This window comes from Sphaeramia orbicularis, chromosome 10 (genome assembly GCF_902148855.1).
Source record: "Sphaeramia orbicularis chromosome 10, fSphaOr1.1, whole genome shotgun sequence".
Lineage (NCBI taxonomy): Eukaryota > Metazoa > Chordata > Actinopteri > Kurtiformes > Apogonidae > Sphaeramia > Sphaeramia orbicularis.
This window is the reverse complement of record NC_043966.1, coordinates 52,071,460-52,090,379: the sequence shown is the minus strand read 5'-3', so window position 1 is coordinate 52,090,379 and position 18,920 is coordinate 52,071,460. Positions and strand designations below refer to the sequence as shown.

The 18,920-nt window shown below is 37.2% G+C and overlaps 1 protein-coding gene across 1 annotated transcript in view; it reads left to right on the top strand.

Annotated features, from left to right (window-relative positions):
• The window catches only part of gabra4 (gamma-aminobutyric acid type A receptor subunit alpha4), a 58,446-nt gene that overhangs the window by 26,665 nt on the left and 12,861 nt on the right, over window positions 1–18,920 (top strand). The window contains exons 6-7 of the mRNA XM_030146188.1: window positions 1,370–1,513; window positions 3,185–3,337. Coding sequence (XP_030002048.1) covers window positions 1,370–1,513; window positions 3,185–3,337 — 297 coding nt within the window. The remainder of the gene's footprint in view (window positions 1–1,369; window positions 1,514–3,184; window positions 3,338–18,920) is intronic.

The window sequence follows — 18,920 nt, the reverse complement described above, 5'->3', positions numbered from 1 at the left end:
ACAAAAAATTCAGATACTTAATTTCAGTGCAAAAAAAATTCAGCACAAGAAATTCAACGGCTTTTTTAATTCAGAATCTGATGAGACAGATTTACTTCCATAAGTTCTTCACATCCTGGTTCTCTGTTCAGTTTGCATCAGGGAGGAGTTTAACTGCAAGTATGAACAAGAGGAAACAAGTACAACAAACAAAGCCTGTTAACTTGAACAGAGTGATATCCTTTAAGATCAGTGGTAGAGAACATACAGTATGCAAAATCATAGGTATTGTTAATAATCTAAACAGAGGTAGTACATGAACAGGTTAAGGTGCTTTACATTTTTATTTTCACTCAAGTAAGCCCTCACTGTTTGCAACCACACAGCTCTTTGTGTTTCTACTGCCAAAGAATGAGCTCTTGGCCACGAAAACTGGTTCCAGAGTAACACCAACACTCTATGACATAAAACCAAGAACAGCTTATGTCAGGAGCTGAAAGTGGGATTACTGGGACCAGTAAAACCTGAAGAATACCACTTAAAAAACAAAACAAAAGATAGAGCAAGAGAACGGTGTTGTCTTAATTCAAACAAGTAAAAAAATGGAGCTTCAGTATGGATGTACAGAGAAGCAGCAGTTGTCCACGGAGGAGACAAACCGTCTCCTTGAACTATAACATCACATCAGTCAGGAACAGACTTGACAAGATAAGTCTGTCCTCACCATGATTCCATAAGCACTGACCACCTGGTCATGTTGAGAGTTGGCAAGACGTGCTGGCTGTCTCACTGGCTGCTAGCTCACTGCTGTTGGAAGCATTTAGTGGGACTACCCATCCTTCAAAACATCAGAGGAAACGTTTGAGTAGACTCCGTCTTGATAAAGTTTACATCTTGCTGAAAAAATACATTCCATGACGCCATTAGCTGTAGTATTTCAAAATGTGTAACTTATGCTAACCAGCTTACAGTTTGTCCAGGACTGGAGATGCTAGGATGCTGACAGACAGACGGACGGACAGATGGACAGGCAAACAGACAGACAGAACCTTACATGTCCACTGGCAGGGACTGAATGTTGGCACCAAGAAAGCCTGAGATGAAATATTTCTATAAATTTTTTTTGTCATTATATCCTCATTTGTTTTATTTGGACCATCTAAGTCACAGGTGTCAAACATGTGGCCCGGGGGCCAAATCCGGCAATATATATATATATATATATATATATATATATATATATATATATATATATATATATATATATATATATATATATATATATATATATATATATATATATGTATCAGGTTTATCCTGTGTCTCCCTTTTTTCTTCTGCTGTTCGTACCAGCTCCTCACATTGGTGTGGCTCTGTTGTCTGCCCACAGATGCCTATCCTAAAACTGAGATGATCTATACTTGGACCAAAGGGCCTCAGCATTCAGTGGAGGTCCCTCCTGAGTCCTCCAGCCTCGTTCAGTATGACCTCATCGGCCAGACGGTCTCCAGTGAAACCATCAAATCCATCACAGGTAAGCCTGTTGGTTCCTCCAGCTCTTTGGAGTTGCATTAAACAGAAGTGGCATTAACGGTCATGGAGTGGAATAATTAGGTGCACACTTTGCTATTCCTCTTAAAGTGAGTAAAGTGAAATAATACCTCATCTCTTAAAACAAAATAAAACAGAGTTCAAAAATGAACTTTTTGTACCTACATTATATATTCATGAATTACAAGACATCTTACAGCTGCAAGCAGCTATGATTGGGCCCTCATACCTTTACGTGTGCTGGGTTAGGCTGCAAGGTTATTATCGTTAATGAAAACTAACGAAATGACGAAAATTAGAATTGTAAAAACATTTTCGTTAACTGAAATAAATAAAAACTGCAATTAAAAGAAAAAAATGATAACTAACTGAAACTGTATTGTGTGCTTACAAAACTAACTAAAACGGATAAAAATTATGGATAAAATTCCCTTAGTTTTTGTCTTTGTCAATGTCAGATTGATATGAAATCAATTTATTTCCCTCAAGCAATTTTAGCTGCTGGCACCATATGATATTTAACGGTCCGTCACTCCTCATCACTTGTGGTTTACAGTCGTCTTTTCATCCCACTCTACCTGGAAACATGGAGACTAAAGATGGGAGAAAGCAGCAGAGTCCTGTCTGGGATTTATTTGAATACAACGGAGAGGAAGAGAAAAGATATAAGAAAACTAAAACTAAACTAAAACTAAGCATTTAGAAAATAACAAAAACTGATAAAAACTAATAAAAACTAGCAAACCAGCTCTAAAAACTAATCAAAACTAACTGAAATTGAGGACAAAAAGTCAAAACTAAATAAAACTGAAGTATAATGAAAAATCCAAAACTATTATAACCTTACTTGGCTGCATTTACAGAAACATGTAGATATCTAAAGGCTGATCATGTGAATGACTGTAAGACAATATTAACACAAAACTGTGTTCATACCTGGATTTCTCCTGAGTACGAGAAACATAGGAAAGACCTGACAATGAGGAATCAAGTTACAAAAGCTTCTCTGTCCATGGAAAAGGTCCGAATTCACTGAACCATCACAGCAATAATGCTGCAGAAAATGGTACAATTTTATCTAATGATGACAATGGCCAAATTTCAATTTTGTGGTGCTCATGATTCATTCTCAAGGAGAAATAAAATGTTGGAGCTACAATAGCACAAAAAGTGTTTAAAGTTCAAAGTGACTTCCTGTTGGATTTAAGGCATGGGCGTAAGAGGCTTTTCTGTGCATCTGGGCCTGATACATGTGCTTACCAAATTTGGTAAATCTATGTGACACCTCATCTGGGGCTTAGTTTTTGAAATTTCATATGTGGAGTCATCTCTGTGACAGTGGCATTTTCCATGTTGATACAGAAAAACAGTTTATGTCAACGTTTTGATTACTTTTATGGGGCCCACAGTTGGTTACGGCGCCCCTGACTATATATGTCTTAAGTTGAAGAGTTTCAGATGGTCCTGCAGTTCACAGAAATTCGGAAGGATCCAGGAGAGGGTTTTGGCAGCAGAAAGTTTGAATGGGTAAAACAGATGAGTACAACCTAAATGAAAATGTGACGTGTCTAAAGCTGTATTAACTGAAATCTGTCAGCCAGTGACTTAAAACACTTTTGTTAATCAAACTAATTCATTTCTGTCGATCCTCCAGGTGAATATGTGGTGATGACGGTCTACTTCCACTTGAAACGTAAAATGGGCTACTTCATGATCCAGACGTATATCCCCTGCATAATGACAGTAATCCTCTCCCAAGTGTCCTTCTGGATAAATAAAGAATCGGTCCCAGCACGCACAGTTTTCGGTATGTAGCCCTCACATCTCTCATCCTGGAAAGTCTTTTCTGCTCCTTGTTTATTTATTTATTCAACGCTTGGATGCCAACAGAGCAATAAGAGCTCCACTCTCCACAGCAGGATGAAGTTACAGTGTATGTGTTTATGTAAAATTTGGAGAAATACGTTGTTTTTTTTCTTTCGCTATTAATGCACATCCATCGCTATGTTGAAGTGTAAAATTGGTCTGAAATGCGCAAAAAGAACTGTTGACAGTATTTTTATTCATCTTCTAAGAAGTGCTAGTTGAAGCCAAGTGTGAAACAGTAAATCTGGTTCTTCCAACATTTTTTCTGGCTCATATCATGAAGTAGAAACTGTTGGATGATAAAATACTCTTAAAATGAGCCAAACTTCTACAGTTGCTTTCAGTGTTTGGCCTGTGACCCACTTGTGCTCTTGCTCCCCTCGTATACAAAAGTTTGAGTGTCTGTCTGAAAATAATCAGATGAATGTCTGTTACTTCAGATGCAGGACACAGACAGTCAGGCTTTGTTGTATTAAAGGTCATCTCACTTGTGATGTCATTTGTCCGCAACATTTTTGCTGATGGAAAGTCATTCAGTGATAATGGCATTGTTACATGTCCTTAATAGAGGGTATGCACGTGACGTCAGTGCTAGCGGAAGTCACCGCGGTTCTGCCCACTGAGTGTCAGAAAGAGGGAGATGAGTGAAAGCGTTGGCTTCTATCCTGTCTAAACTGAAGAACAATATTGAATAAAAAATGGGGCAGAGCTGTTGTGTGATTGATTGTATGAACAGGTTCTTAAAGCAGTGGGAGCTATCGTTTTACAGACACCGAAAGACAAAGAAAAGAGAAGGAGATGGATCCACAAATCCAGGAAACCAAACCTAGATCTGTGGATCCTGTTTGGTGTCAGCTAACATTCATTTCTGCTGGATTTTTGGGTCCAATCAGACCTGAAATGACCTATTGTTTTGGCTAACGTTCCTTCTTAGTGCAGCTCTTGGTTTCATGATCAGATCTTTCCTGGTTTTTGTCTTCATTTTGTGATTCTGAACCTTGTGCTCCTACATGATTAGTAAACTAACTGAAACTGAGGACAACCTAGTTTTTCAAATACGGGGGAACTGGAGAATAAAGCTACGATGGAGTATTAGGGCCACATAAGAACATAAAAACACTTGTCACTACGAGTATAAAGTCATAAAATATCAATATAAAACCTGTAATTTTATGAGAATAAAGTCGAATACAAAAAGAATCACAATGTTATGAGAATAAAGTCGTCGTTATAAAAAAAAACCTCATAGTTTAACAAAAATGTCATTCGTTTATGAGATTAAAGTCGTCATATTCCGACAATAAAGCCATAATATTACAAGAATAATGTTGTAATTTAAAAACAGGTGGTATAAATCTGCTAATTTCCCAGAATGCAGTGGTGCCCTGCTGGTCCACAGCAGTAGTATTTGTGTTGGATAAAGGACTGGATCTGAACTAGACTCAGTAAATCTGCTCAGTCCCAGTAGATCATGCATATATTCACTGGGGTCAGTCCACGCTGGACTGGAAATGACCTTTGGATCAGCTGGTTCTGGGCCCTAGTTTTGGAGCCTTTGGATCAGCTGGTTCTGGGCCCTAGTTTTGGAGCCTTTGGATCAGCTGGTTCTGGGCCCTAGTTTTGGAGCCTTTGGATCAGCTGGTTCTGGGCCCTAGTTTTGGAGCCTTTGGATCAGCTGGTTCTGGGCCCTAGTTTTGGAGCCTTTGGATCAGCTGGTTCTGGTCCTAGTTTTGGACCCTGGTTGTCAGTCCTGATGAAACCATGTATATTTGTTTCAGGTCCAAATAGCGCTGATCCCCTCCCCCCTGGATCAGGTCTGGATCCTCCATGTGTGTCCACATGTCAGTGTTCATGGACCACTTGTTCTTTGGTAGCTCGTACAGATCCATGTCCAGTCCAACTGTCCTTCATTTAATTTCAGATTTCACATTTTCCCTTTTCTCTGGCTGTGTTTACTGCTATACTCCGTCATGTTGAGCAGGTTGGTTTAAGACACTCAGTCTGACTGAGAGGGGCGTGGCCTGGGGGGGAAGTGACGTATGTGCATACCCTCTATTTGAAAGTAGGTCTCATAGATAACATTTTGAGGATCAGTTACAAGCAGTGGTGTTTTTGGTGCCCTACACTTTGTCTTGTGCACCTTGTTAATCACAGAACAGTGACTTAAGGTTTCAGGTTTCAGGTTGCAAACATCCGGGGCTTAAAAAACAAATTTATGATGGGAGGTTTGTGTGACTAGTTCGTAACATGTGGTGGTGGTGGTGGTGGGGTTCCGTGACATACCTTACTTCGTAACACCGGGGGGAGGAGGTTGGGGGGTGTATGTACGATGGGAGGCTTCTGTGACACTAACCGCTTTAATAATAATGATAATGGATTAGATCTATATAATGTTTTTCAAGGCACCCAAAGCACTTTACATTACTGGTCCATTATTCATTCACTCTCACATTCACACTCTGGTGGTGGGAAACTGTGTTTGTAGCCACAGCTGCCCTGGGGAAGACTGGCGGAAGCGTGGCTGCCAATTTGTGGCAAACGGCCCCTCCGACCACCATCAAACATTCATAGGCATTCATACACCAGTGTGAGTGACACTGGAGGCAAGGAGGGTGAAGTGTCTTATACTCAAGGACACAACGGCACATGACTGGGACAGAGCGGGATTTGAACCCTTCGGCTATTGGACAACCTGCTCTACCTGCCTACCTCCAGAGCCATGGCTGCCCTTTTAGGATGATGGAGATCAGTTACAGTACCAAGGCTGTTATCGTTAACAAAATGATGAAAACTAGAGTTGTAAAAACATTTTTGTTAACTGAAATAAATAAAAACTATAATTAAAAGAAAAAAAACATAACTAACTGAAACTGTATTGTGTGCTTACAAAACTAACCAAAACGTATAAAAATTATGGATAAAATTCCCTTAGTTTTCATCTTTGTCAATGTCAGACTGATACGAAATCGATTAATTTCCCTCAAGCAATTTTAGCTGCTGGCACCATATGATATTTCACGGTCCGTCACTTCTCGTCACTTGTTATTTAGTCGTCTTCTGGTCCCCACTCTAACTGGAAACAAGGAGACTAAAGTTGGGAGAAAGCAGCAGAGTCCTGTCTGGGATTTATGTGAATTTGATGGTGAAGAAGATAAAAGATACGACAAAACTAAAATTAATACTAAAACTAAACTAAAACTAAGCATTTAGAAAAAAATTTAAACTAATAAAAACTAGTAAACCTGCTCTAAAGACGAATTAAACCTAACTGAATTAGAGAAAAAAAAAGTCAAAACTGAATAAAACTAAACTATAATGAAAAATCCAAAACTATTGTAACCTTGTACAGTCCATCACAGTCTCCAAAACACCATAAAATTCACCAGTAGCACCAGAAAGTCACTAGTCGCTCGTCGCTCTCTCTCTCTCTCGCTCTCTCTCTCCCTCTCTCATTTCACTCAGCACTCACAGGCTGTACAGATGTATGGCTGCAGGCACCAGTGATGAAGGGGACATTATTTACTCATATGCTTATTTGGTGTTCTCAGAGATCCAGGGCTACGGCCAGAACATCTGGGGCTCAAGCCCCGAATGCCCGGGTCTAACAATGACCATGCATGAAGTGACAGTGACAATGACAGATGACAGATGAAGTAAGTGGGTAATCATTGTAATCATTGCACCAGGTCAGAGTTGATTCCTGATGTGTATAAATAGGAGGATAGAAACAAGGGATATATCTGAAAACAAAATTATTCCAACTTTATGAGAAACAGTGTTTATAACTTCTTTATATCAAAGCCCTAAAATGTAACATTTATAGATTAAAACCCTTTAAAATGACTGGTTAAAATGAACAGAAATCTGTCATTTCAGTCAATGTTTGTGGCCAGTTTTGTGTGGGCTCCACTTGGTGAAACATGCCTCTGAGCCAGAATGTTTGGTAATATAATGTTAATAGCTAACTTAATGTTGGATAAGTCGACTCACCAAATGTTAAAAAGCACAAAATGTAACATGTATGAATGACTGTGTTCTTATCTAAAGCTTGTCTAGGGCTGGTTGTTTCTTAATGTAATTCCAAAGCTGACAGTGACTAATGTTGCACACTGTTGCTGCATTGTTGTTGCATTTTCATGGACATTTTAACCTGAGTATATCTCTGCTATCATAGACATAAACAACCAAGACAGTCAGGGGAGGGAGGAGCTTATTTTTCAGTGTATCTTTCAATTCATTCACAGATAAAGTTATTAATACATGCGCTGCAAGAATTAAACCATATAATGCAAATAAATGTATCATGTTATTAAACTATATCATTTGTTACTGTTACTGAATCTTTAATTGTTAATAATGGATTATTAATAGGAATGGGAATTGAACGATTCTTGTTCTATTATTGATAGCACTTATCGATTCGATTACCTATCGATTCACTTCTTGGTTGTCATTAGGGAATATACCATAGTACAAATGGCTTTGTTGGCATTAACTCTTTAATGTCTAATATGCACTAACATTTTGCATTGACTCAGAAATGGTTATGGAAGGGTTAGTTAAAGGAGTACAGGAGCTACCTGCTGCAGCTGCAGAACCTCATCTTCATCTTAAATGTAAGTTCATTCATAAAGGATAGTGAATGCAGGCTGACACGGTGAAATGGCGCTAACGTTCACAGTATTGATAGAACCCAGAGGAGTTCAATGTCACCACCACCTTTGCTAAGCAGAGAATCAAAGCCGTCACATTTATGCAGTTTAATTCAACGCTGTGTGGTTAAATGTTTCTATATGTCGGAGGTATTTCCCCTCTTTATCGTAGTGCAGTGTTTTTCAACCTTAGGGTCGGGACCGCACATGGGGTCGCCTGGAATTCAAATGAGGTCGCCTGAAATTTCTAGTAATTGATTAGAAAAAAGAAACAAAAAGCAAACAAAAAAATTCACTAATAAATAACATATGATGAGTTGACAGAGACAATCCCAGTCTATAACAGGCAAACTATGAGTGTGAAACTGCAGCACTGTGGTTCTGTTTATCTGTCAAATGTTCATTGTGGTCAGTTTCAGATGCTGCAGCTCTTTCATAATTCATAGTTTCAGTTCTTGTTTGTTCAGTATTAATTGTCCTCCTTGTAAATCACAGCTGGACTGACTGGACAGATCCTGACCAAGGAAAATCCCATTCTCACTTTGTGCAGTAATCTACACCTGGATTTACTGCCTCTGTCCACAATAATATACATTATATAGACTAAATGTCATCCAAAATTAATGTTTATTTGTAACATAGTATAGCAAACTATTACATAATCAAAAACAAATTCATTTTAACAAAAAAATGTCTCCGTTTTACATGTCTGGGGTCACCAGAAATTTGTGATGTTAAAATGGGGTCACGAGCCAAAAAGTTTGGAAACCACCGTCGTAATGGAAGCTCTGCAACTGTTGCAAATGGCCCTAGTGTCGTCTTTACTGGTGAAATACAACATACTAGAGTGCCTCTGAACCAAAATACAGAAAATACAGAAGTGACGCTTTTGACATGATGATGTGGTAGATGAGGATGTCTACAAGAAGTGGCGCTTAATTCCCATCTATAATCATTAATAAACATAAATATAACAGCAGCTTTTCAATTCACACATTTAACAATGTGCATTGCTGCAGGGCTTTTCTGTTGTTTGTGTTGAAGCTTGTGTTGTACCAGGAGTTGGTTGTTCACTGATGTTTGCTAACATGTATGAGCCAGTGGTGGATAGTGTTGTACAGTGAGCCTACAAGTACATACTGATTTACTGCATAAGTATTTAGGAGCAAATTCCTATGTTCTTCAGCGAATGAAAAGAAGGAAAACTAAATCTAATCCAACAAATCAGTGAAATTTTTTTGTTTTTACTAAATATTCAACCTCTGTTCAGTTTAGTCTCCACCAAACAGTCTGGTAACAGCGGCGGTGGAGGATCCTCTGCAGCGTTCGTCACTGAAGAACTGGGGAGAAAATGACCTTTACACAGAAATCAGCGTACAAGCTGTAGTCATATATGTATAAGACTGAAACATTAGTGGTAGTAAAGTGTGAAAACCACGGTGGCCCAGACGTGCAACAGCCCAAAAAATTATCCACTATAAGAAAAAAAAGAGAACAGCCCAAAAAAATATCCACTTTAAGAAAAAAGGGAACAGCCCAAAAAAATTATCCACTATAAGAAAAAAAGAGACAACAGCCCAAAAAAATTATCCACTATATATTTGTAGAATAACTTTATTTCTAGCGCACCAACCTCCACTTCTGGTGGGTTACTTCATTAGCATTAGCCGCATTAGCTGAAGGCCTTAAAAATTTTCAGCCTCTGCTTTTATTTTTGTGGTGGCCTTAATTTTAAAGCAAGCGACCTTTTGGGTAAACAGCACCCCCGTCACTGAAAAGGTGGATGATGTGGATAATTTTTTGGGCTGTTCTCTTTTTTTTCTTATAGTGGATAATTTTTTGGGCTGTTCTCTTTTTTTTCTTATAGTGGATAATTTTTTGGGCTGTTCTCTTTTTTTTCTTATAGTGGATAATTTTTTGGGGCTGTTCTCTTTTTTTTTCTTATAGTGGATAATTTTTTTGGGCTGTTCTCTTTTTTTTCGTATAGTGGATAATTTTTGGGGCTGTTCTCTTTTTTTTCTTATAGTGGATAATTTTTTTGGGAGTTGCACCTCTGGGCCACCACAGGAAACAGTGGTTACATGAATAATTTGAACATATTTCCTTTGTGTTAACTACTTACATATGGCTGGCAGCAAACAGTTTTCAGTCAAACAGTAACAGCCGACTAAATCGTATGACATACTGGTAACTGGTCTGAGGTCACGGTTCAGCTGGTGGTGACACAAACTCCTGTACTGATTCAGTCCGTTTGCTGGTGTGTATGGCTGAGCACAAACATAATGGAAGCCTGTGCGGTGCAGCAGGACCGGCTCTCCTGCGGTGCCTGGTGCATCCCACAGTCCAGTCCAACCAACACCCCCACCTCCACCTGTCTGGTGTGACAGCGGCGTCACAGCAGCACAACTATTGTTGTGTCCCTTGAGCCTCTGAGGCAGCAGATTTATGCTGTTATCTGTGTTTGGATTTTTTTTCTCCCCTGCAGCCACAAACTGTTCTGACTTCCTGCCCCAGTGACTCAACCACAGCATCTTATTTATGAGTGTGGAAGAGGCAGATTGTCAGGAGCACAAACAGAGGTGTAGAGAGGATTACAGTTGGAGTTCCTTGGCATCAGACAGAGGGGTCAAAAGCACACTTTGAAAGAGCTGTTACTATATATGTCTGGTACCTCTGATAGCAGGAAGTTGGACTACAAATGGTAGAAGAGATCATCTGGGATCCACTGAGGAATTCATGGAATAGACAGCGGATCATGTGGCATTTTAAAGCAGTTCTCTTGTCCTCTATTGTGTTCGTTTACACTTGTCATCAAACACATCTTCCTTTTTCTTAGAAGAGGGAGATGAAATTTAAATGCAGGCCCTTTTTTTCATCTCAGTTTTACAGGCATTTGGGACCAAAGGATGGACAGATTAAAATAAAGACTGAAAGCAGCAGGAAAGTCAAGTTAGCTGACTGATCAACTGTCAACTCTGTGGTTTCTGGGTCTGAAGGATTTAAAGATGGACTGGAATTTGTGGAGGACAGGAGGCCATTGATTTGATCTGATGAGCAAATTCCTATTATTGTAGAAGTTCATTAAATCTTTGCTCTGGAGGGTAGCAGGAATACTAGACTCATATGCACTGTGGTTCGGTGTCAGTCTGGATCCAGAACTGAACAGGAACCTGTGATTGTTCTTATTTTCCTCTATTAATGATGAATTATAATAATAATGCTCTAGCTGAAAAAGTGCCTTCCTGTATTTATTTAGATCACAGGTGTCAAACATGCGGCTCGGGGGCCAAAACCGGCCCACCAAAGGTTCCAATCTGGCCCGCCGGATGAATTTCCAAAGTGCAGAAGATATTAACAGTCAAGGGTGTCAGACTGGAAAATAATAACATAATAACCTAGAAATAATGACTCCAAATTTTCTTCTTGGTTTAATGTGAAAAGAAAAAAAAATGACATCATGCCTATAAATAATGGCAACATCATTTTTTTTTTCTCTTTGATTTACCGTAAAGAACATTAAATTCTGATATTCTTTAATAATAAAATGTCAATAACCTGAACTAATGCGAACAACCTGAAATGTCTAAAGAAAAATAAGTGCAATTTTAACAATATTCTGCCTTTTTTGTGCCTTGGTAGATCTGATCTGTAATGCACATGTACAAATCATAAGTTGAGGCAGAATATTGATAAAATTTTTCTTATTATTATTTGTTCTTATTTTTCTTCAGAAATTTCTGTTTTTTCAGGTTATTCACATCTTCTTTGGGCAGTTTGTAAAATGTAAATGTTATCATAATTTAATGTTATTTTTTGCATATAAAAAATTTGGAGTTGTCATTATTTATAGGTTATTATGTTATTATTTTTACTGGTTCGGCCCACTGGAGATCAAATTGGGCTGAATGTGGAACCTGAAAGAACATGTGTTTGAGAGCCCTGGTTTAGACTGTCCTGCCAGGCTGAATGGTGTTCTATCAGTTTAGTAGAACGCCAGTTTCTCTCAAGTCTTCAGGTGTGGCGAGTTTGAGAACTGAACTGGGGAGCACACTTCCCTTGTTTTCTAATCTTATTTTTTAGTGGAGCGATTAGATCTAAGGTTTTTTGCAGAGTCTGCTGTATTATCAACAAACTCATCAACTTAAGATGAACTAAAATTGACTGAGTTGGGGAAAAGTCATGTGCTGTTGTGCTGTGTCACTCACACTGGTGTGTGGATGTGTATGAATGTTTGGTGGTGGTCAGAGAGGCTGTTGGTGTGGATTGACACCCACGTTACCCAGTGTGCCCCGGGGCAGCTGTGGTTCTTCACCAGTGTGTGAATATGAGAGTGAATGAATAATGGATTCACTGTACGCTCTTTGAATTCAGACAGAAGAATAGTGCTATATAAATCCAATCTATTGTTATTATTATTACTGGAAAACAAAGAAACAAAAGAATAGGACATTGACAGGACAGTACCGTAAAAAAAAATGTCAAGTTGTCAAGTTGTGTGTGCATTTGTATGCGACTGCCTCCATCCCACAAGCCCATCACTCATTTAAAAAACACACAACACTACACGTACCCAAAGCAAGGTTACAATAGTTTTGGATTTTTCATTCTAGTTTAGTTTTATTTAGTTTTGACTTTTTTTCTAATTCAGTTAGTTTTGATTAGTTTTTAGAGCAGGTTTGCTAGTTTTTATTAGTTTTTGCTATTTTTTAAATGCTTGGTTTTAGTTTAGTTTTAGTTTAGTTTTTTTTTTTATATCTTTTCTCTTCTTCACCATCGAATTCAAATAAATCCCAGACAGGACTCTGCTGCTTTCTCCCATCTTTAGTCTCCATGTTTCCAGGTAAAGTGGGGACAAAAAGACGACTCTAAACGACAAGTGATGAGAAGTGACGGACCATTAAGTATCATATGGCGCCAGCAGCTAAAATTGCTTGAGGGAAATAAATCGATTACGTACCAATCCAGCACTTACAAAGACGAAACCTAAGGGAATTTTATCCAGAATTTTTATACGTTTTAGTTAGTTTTGTAAGCACACAATACAGTTTCAGATAGTTATCGTTTTTTTCTTTTAATTATAGTTTTTATTTATTTCAATTAATGAAAATTTTTTACAATTCTAGTTTTTGTCATTTCATTAGTTTTCGTTAACCATAACAACTTTGATCCAAAGCCTGCTTAAGAAGATATACACTGTAAAAAAAAAAAAAAACTGTAAAAAAAAAGGGTATTATTTCAGCAGCAGGGGTGCCAAAAAATACTGTAAAATAATGGAAAATAATCATGTCATAAAAATACAGCCATTTTCAATAATTAAAATACAGTTTTTTGCCCTAGCTTTACATGAGATTTTGCATTTTTTTGACGTTTTAATGTTTAATAAGGAATGTTTTCATGTATTAAAACAATCAAATTACCTATAAATATATATATATATATGTATATAAATAATTTTCAATCAGACTCAGTTGTCCAATCCACTGATAAAAACTGTATTTGGACAGTTTATCAGTGCTTATACATGTTATACATTCACAAAAATACATTTATTCAACATTTTTGTTGTGAAACCTCCTGTAATTACACAAGATATTTGTCAATTAACAAACAAGTCTGGTTAAACTGACAGAACAAATATTTCTTTTACGGTTAATTGTCAGTAATTTTATCTGGTTTTATTTATTTATTTATTTATTTATGTTTACAGTATTGAACTTTAAATTAACAGTTTAATCTCATAAATAGAAAAGAAATATTTGTAAAATTATGATACATTTGCAAATGTATTTTAACTGTATTTTTCTGTGAAAAAAAGAAAAAAATTATTTTAAAAAATGGAAATTTTTTGGTTATTCAGTTACAGTTTGTTCACATTATTTTCCATTTGACATGTAAAATCAGTCTGTTTTTGTCATTTCATTGATATTTTCCTGTATCTTAAAAATACAGGAAAAATCTGTAAAATAAACAGTGATAATTCTGTTAAATTACAGATTTTTTTTTTTTTACAGTGTAACACATACGATGAATAGTTTAGACCAGCGACACCAAAAACCAGCTTTGTTATATATGCTCTCTCAGTATATCCACCTACTATTTCACTTTGTGCTTATGTTGGGTGCAGCTTTATATCAGAGGTTAATATCCTCCGTCTGTGGCCTCGAGCTGCACTTCACCTATCAATGTCATCGGGCTGCCTTTGATTGACAGGTAATTATATGACGGTCACATCCGAGCACAAGGGGATGAATTTATGTTGGGCAAGGACTCTGCAGCACAGATTGTTCCAGATCTGCAACATGAAGGGGATTTTCTCCAAATCACATTATTGCTATTGATTAATAATACCAAGGACGAGCAATGAGCTGCAGGCTTATGCTGTAACCTTGTGTTATTGTAGGAGCTGCACATGACCTTGGGCGTGTGCCAGATGGGTATTTGTTTTATTTTCATTTGTACCTCTTAGTAACACTGAAGGAGGAGGATGTGACATTTAGCACAGCGATGAGGTCATCCAGCTTTTATATAAACACTGTACATAGCCTTTACTTTCCCTCAACTGGTATCTAGGAATCCACTGCTCAAGAGTTTAGCAACATGTTTTGTAGGTGAATTGTTGGCACACTCTCTTTGATACGCATCATAATTCACTTACACGGGCAGTTTTTGGAGGCAGAGCTTTTGTAAAGGCTGAAATAATCCTGCTGGTTGAGCTCAAGCCCAATAGATGGAACCGATGTTTTTTCCTCCTGAACTATGACGGAATTTCAGCGATAAAGGACAAAGAAGAAGAAGATTACTATAAATAAAATCATCATCATCAATCATCATTTATCATCATTTATTTATTCATTCCAATCTAAATGATTGGAAAGGAGCAGGATGAAGAAAACTTCTAATACCTGCCCCTTTCTTCAAACATCTGCTTCCATCAGATATGTTGTCGTTACAGTTATTACAGTAAACAGTTTACATGATAGTCAATGCAAATAAAGCAAATCCAACATCCATAAGTTAAATGATTTCATTCCATGCTTTTGTAAAGCTTCTCTATTCTTTCCTTATACAACCTCTTAAACTGAAAAATATTTCTACAGCTCTTCTCTTCCATCGCCAAAGAATTCCACATTCTGACACCCACAACACAAATACACATTTCCTTTACATTAGTTCGAACCCTTTGCTGTTTCAAATTAAACCTGCTTCTGTGTTCTTCATCCTGTGACACTAAAACAAATGATCTCTGCAAATTTGCAGCAAAAGTCCGTTTCTCACTCTAAACACGATCAGCAATGTCTTTAATTCAGCGAACTCTGTAAACTGAAACAATCCTGATTTACTAAACAACTCATTTGTATGTTCTCTGAAATTAACATTACACATGATTCTTCTTGCTCTTTTTTGTCATAAAAACAATGGCTTGGTGTTCCTCATATGTGTTGCCCCACACTTCAATACAAGAACTCAAATATGGCAGAATAAGTGAACAGCATCACATTCTCATTGCTTTATAATCCAACACATATTTTGCTTTACTCAATACAGAAATATTTTTAGACACTTTTTTTTTTTTACATAAGAAATATGTGACTTCCATGTTAATTTATTGTCCACTATCACACCCAAAAAATGAATTTCTGAAACCTTCTCGATCGTAACACCATTAATAGACAATGAAACATGTTCTTTTTTACTGTTTGTGAACACCATAAACTTAGTTTTATTCCAATTCACAGATAATGCTTTTAAGATGATTAACTCAAGAGTTCAGTGTGTAAGATTTGCATTTGCACTGTGCCGACATGAAGTTGGTGTTGGGAGCCCGTGATTTTTTTGACGTCGTCTTCTGTGTTAGCAGCTGATTTTTTTAACATTATGCAGTGTGACAAACAGCCGTGTGTCACTTAAGTACCAAATACAGACACCTTGGTTCACTTAAGCACTTTAACTTGCACGTGTAGTTTACAGCACAGCACTTTAAACAAACATATTGGCACAAACAGAGTAATTGCACACAATTGGTTTTTAAAGTAGTTTATTGATTTTAATGTCTTTCCTTTTCAGTTTTTACATCCAGTGGTACTTGTATTTTAACTGATTGATTGCTTGGCCCTGGAGAAAAGGAGACACAAATTAGACACAAAAAGATAAAGTGCAATGTAAATGTGCAGTATTTAAGTTTAGTTTGTTTAGTGTCTGTGGGAGTGGATTTTCAAGTGTTTTTAGTGAATGGTGTTTTAGTGTTTGTGCTTACCCTGTCCTTGTGTCCAGGTCCGTCAGCAAAAAGAGTCCCAGTGTGAACAACAGCCTTAAGAAGGTTCCAGCCTGGACCAAGCCAGGGAAATGTGTGGGGGAGTCTGGAGATGTATTTTATTGGTTTATGGGTTTTTATTTAACTTTGGTGTTTAGATTTAGAGTTTTAGATATTTAGCTTGGGTTTTAGATAGGTTATGGTTGTGGGTTTTAGTTATGGAGGTTTTAGATTAGTTTTAGCAATTTATGTTGATTTGTAACTTCTCTATGGAGTTGTAGTGGTTTTAGCCAGTTAAGTTGAACAATATAAAAGGCGCCCATTTTCATCAGTTGTGGTTCGACTGCTGGAGAAGACACTGCAGCTCCATCCTCTGCATGCACTTGAACTTTTTTTGGCATTTGCACTTTTTTTTTAGCCTTTGCACTTTCAGCACTTGCACTTTGTGTGAGATAGATATTATTGAAAATATTTTTAAAAATTGTGGACCACACCATCTCCTGCCTCTGCCTCATCTCCTTCCTCATTTCATGGACCTCCACCCGCTAAACGGCCAACCAACGTCACATGCAGTAACGTGCATCCTTAGCTAACACCGACAATCACTTGTGTGCTTATATAAAGTTTATTTTAAAGTCTTCATCTTCTGGAGGCTGTTTGTTGATGTTACCCAACTCCATTACTAAGCTAATAACTTGGCTTAGCAACGTGATAACAGCCAGTTTCAGAACAAATCCTATGACACTCACTCCTGGCTTCTTCTATACCCCCCTTCTACTCTGCCAACAGTGTGCAAACCTTAGATAATATGAACTCAGAAAGGAGCTCAGCTAATGTTGACAAATCAGTGGGTCTCAGAGCAAAACAGACTCCAACATAAACATCACATTAGCATAAAAGTATGCATGACCAGCAGTGCAATATGTACACCCATGTGTAAAGTCACATGCATCTGTTTGTTTGGTTGAAGATTGTATTGGAGTCACTTGGAGATGTTGATCTTTTAAAATATCAGCTAACTGCATTTATAAACTAATATTAACAAGTGTTGCACTCAATTACCACTGAATCAAAGAAATTCAGTGAAGAACTCAGGAGAGAGAATGAGGAACAACTGAAACAATAATTTTAACTGAGATTATTTAGCTTCCCAAATTACATTTGACTGAGTTTCAGTGAAAAAGGACAAAGAAAATGGAATGCAATAGTGATACAATGTGTTAAACATGCGGCCTGGGGGCCAAATCAGGCCCGCCAAAGGTTCCATTCCGGCCCTGCAGGATGAAAGTGCAAAAATGAACCTGAACAGTCCAGGTTGTAAAAATCCTTTTGGTTCAGGTTCCACATACAGACCAATGTGATCTACAGTCAAAATAACAACACAATAACCCATAAATAATGACAATGACAAATTTTCTTTGTGAAAAATTATGTGGAAAAAATTTAAGTGAAAAAATAACATTACACTGGGAAAATATTTACATCTACAAACCTATTCTTTCACAATAAAATACAAATAAATACATAAATAAAAACAAAGATGAACAACCTGAAATGGGCAGTTTGAACAATATTCTGCCTGTTACTAAATGTCTGGTGCATTTATGGATCCACTGTGATCTGGAGTTGTGTTCATAATAAGAGATGGAATATTGGAGAAACCGTTCAAATTTTAGTTCCAAACTCCAAAATTTGAACAATATTCTGCCTGTTACCAAATGTTTATGGAACATTGTGTGTAAATGTACATGTATAAATAATAAGTCGAGGCATAATATTGTTAAAATTGCACTAATTTTTCAAATGAAATTTCTGTTTTTTCAGGTTATTCACAAATTTTTTGTAAAATGTAAATATTTTCATAATTTAATTGGGGGGGGGGGGGGGTGTACTAAAACAAAAAGAAAAACTTGGATTTGTCATTATTTATATTATGTATAGTCATTATTTTACTGGTCTGGCCCGCTTGAGATCAAATTGAGCTAAATATGGAACTGAACCAAAATGAGTTTGACAGCCCTGCAATAGAGACACAGCAATCCAGTCATTACCATTTAATTTAGACAAAGCTCCTTATTTTCCCCTTAAATTCAGTCTAATCACATGATTTCTCCCAGCCATAGTGGACAGTTATTTAAACTCTAAGCTGCCTTTTAGTACATGTCTGCATCACCAGAAAGAGCCACATTCATTTAGTCCTTCATCCATCTAGATTCAGTTAATTAAATATCCTGACGGGGAACAACATAACATACATGGGTTATTGAGTGCTGTGCAGATGAGCTTCATCACCATTTATTTGGAAATGGCTTTTTTTTCTCTTTTTTTTTTTGGGGTGTTTCATTTAATGCCTTTTTCTAAATATTTCATTCGCATCTTCATTTAATGTGGTCCATTTAGCCAAGAAATGATGACTGACCCTTAATTGCTTCAGTTACTACGTTTACATGCACAAAATATTCAGTTTTTTTGCTGTTACTCCAAAAGAGAAATACAATGTTCCAACCAAGCCGTTTATATGGTTGATGAATATTATTATTCCATTAACAGTTAGCTCAGAATAATGATGATATCCTTTATCATGTTGAAATATGGAACTGTGGAAGTGTTGGAGCTGCTTC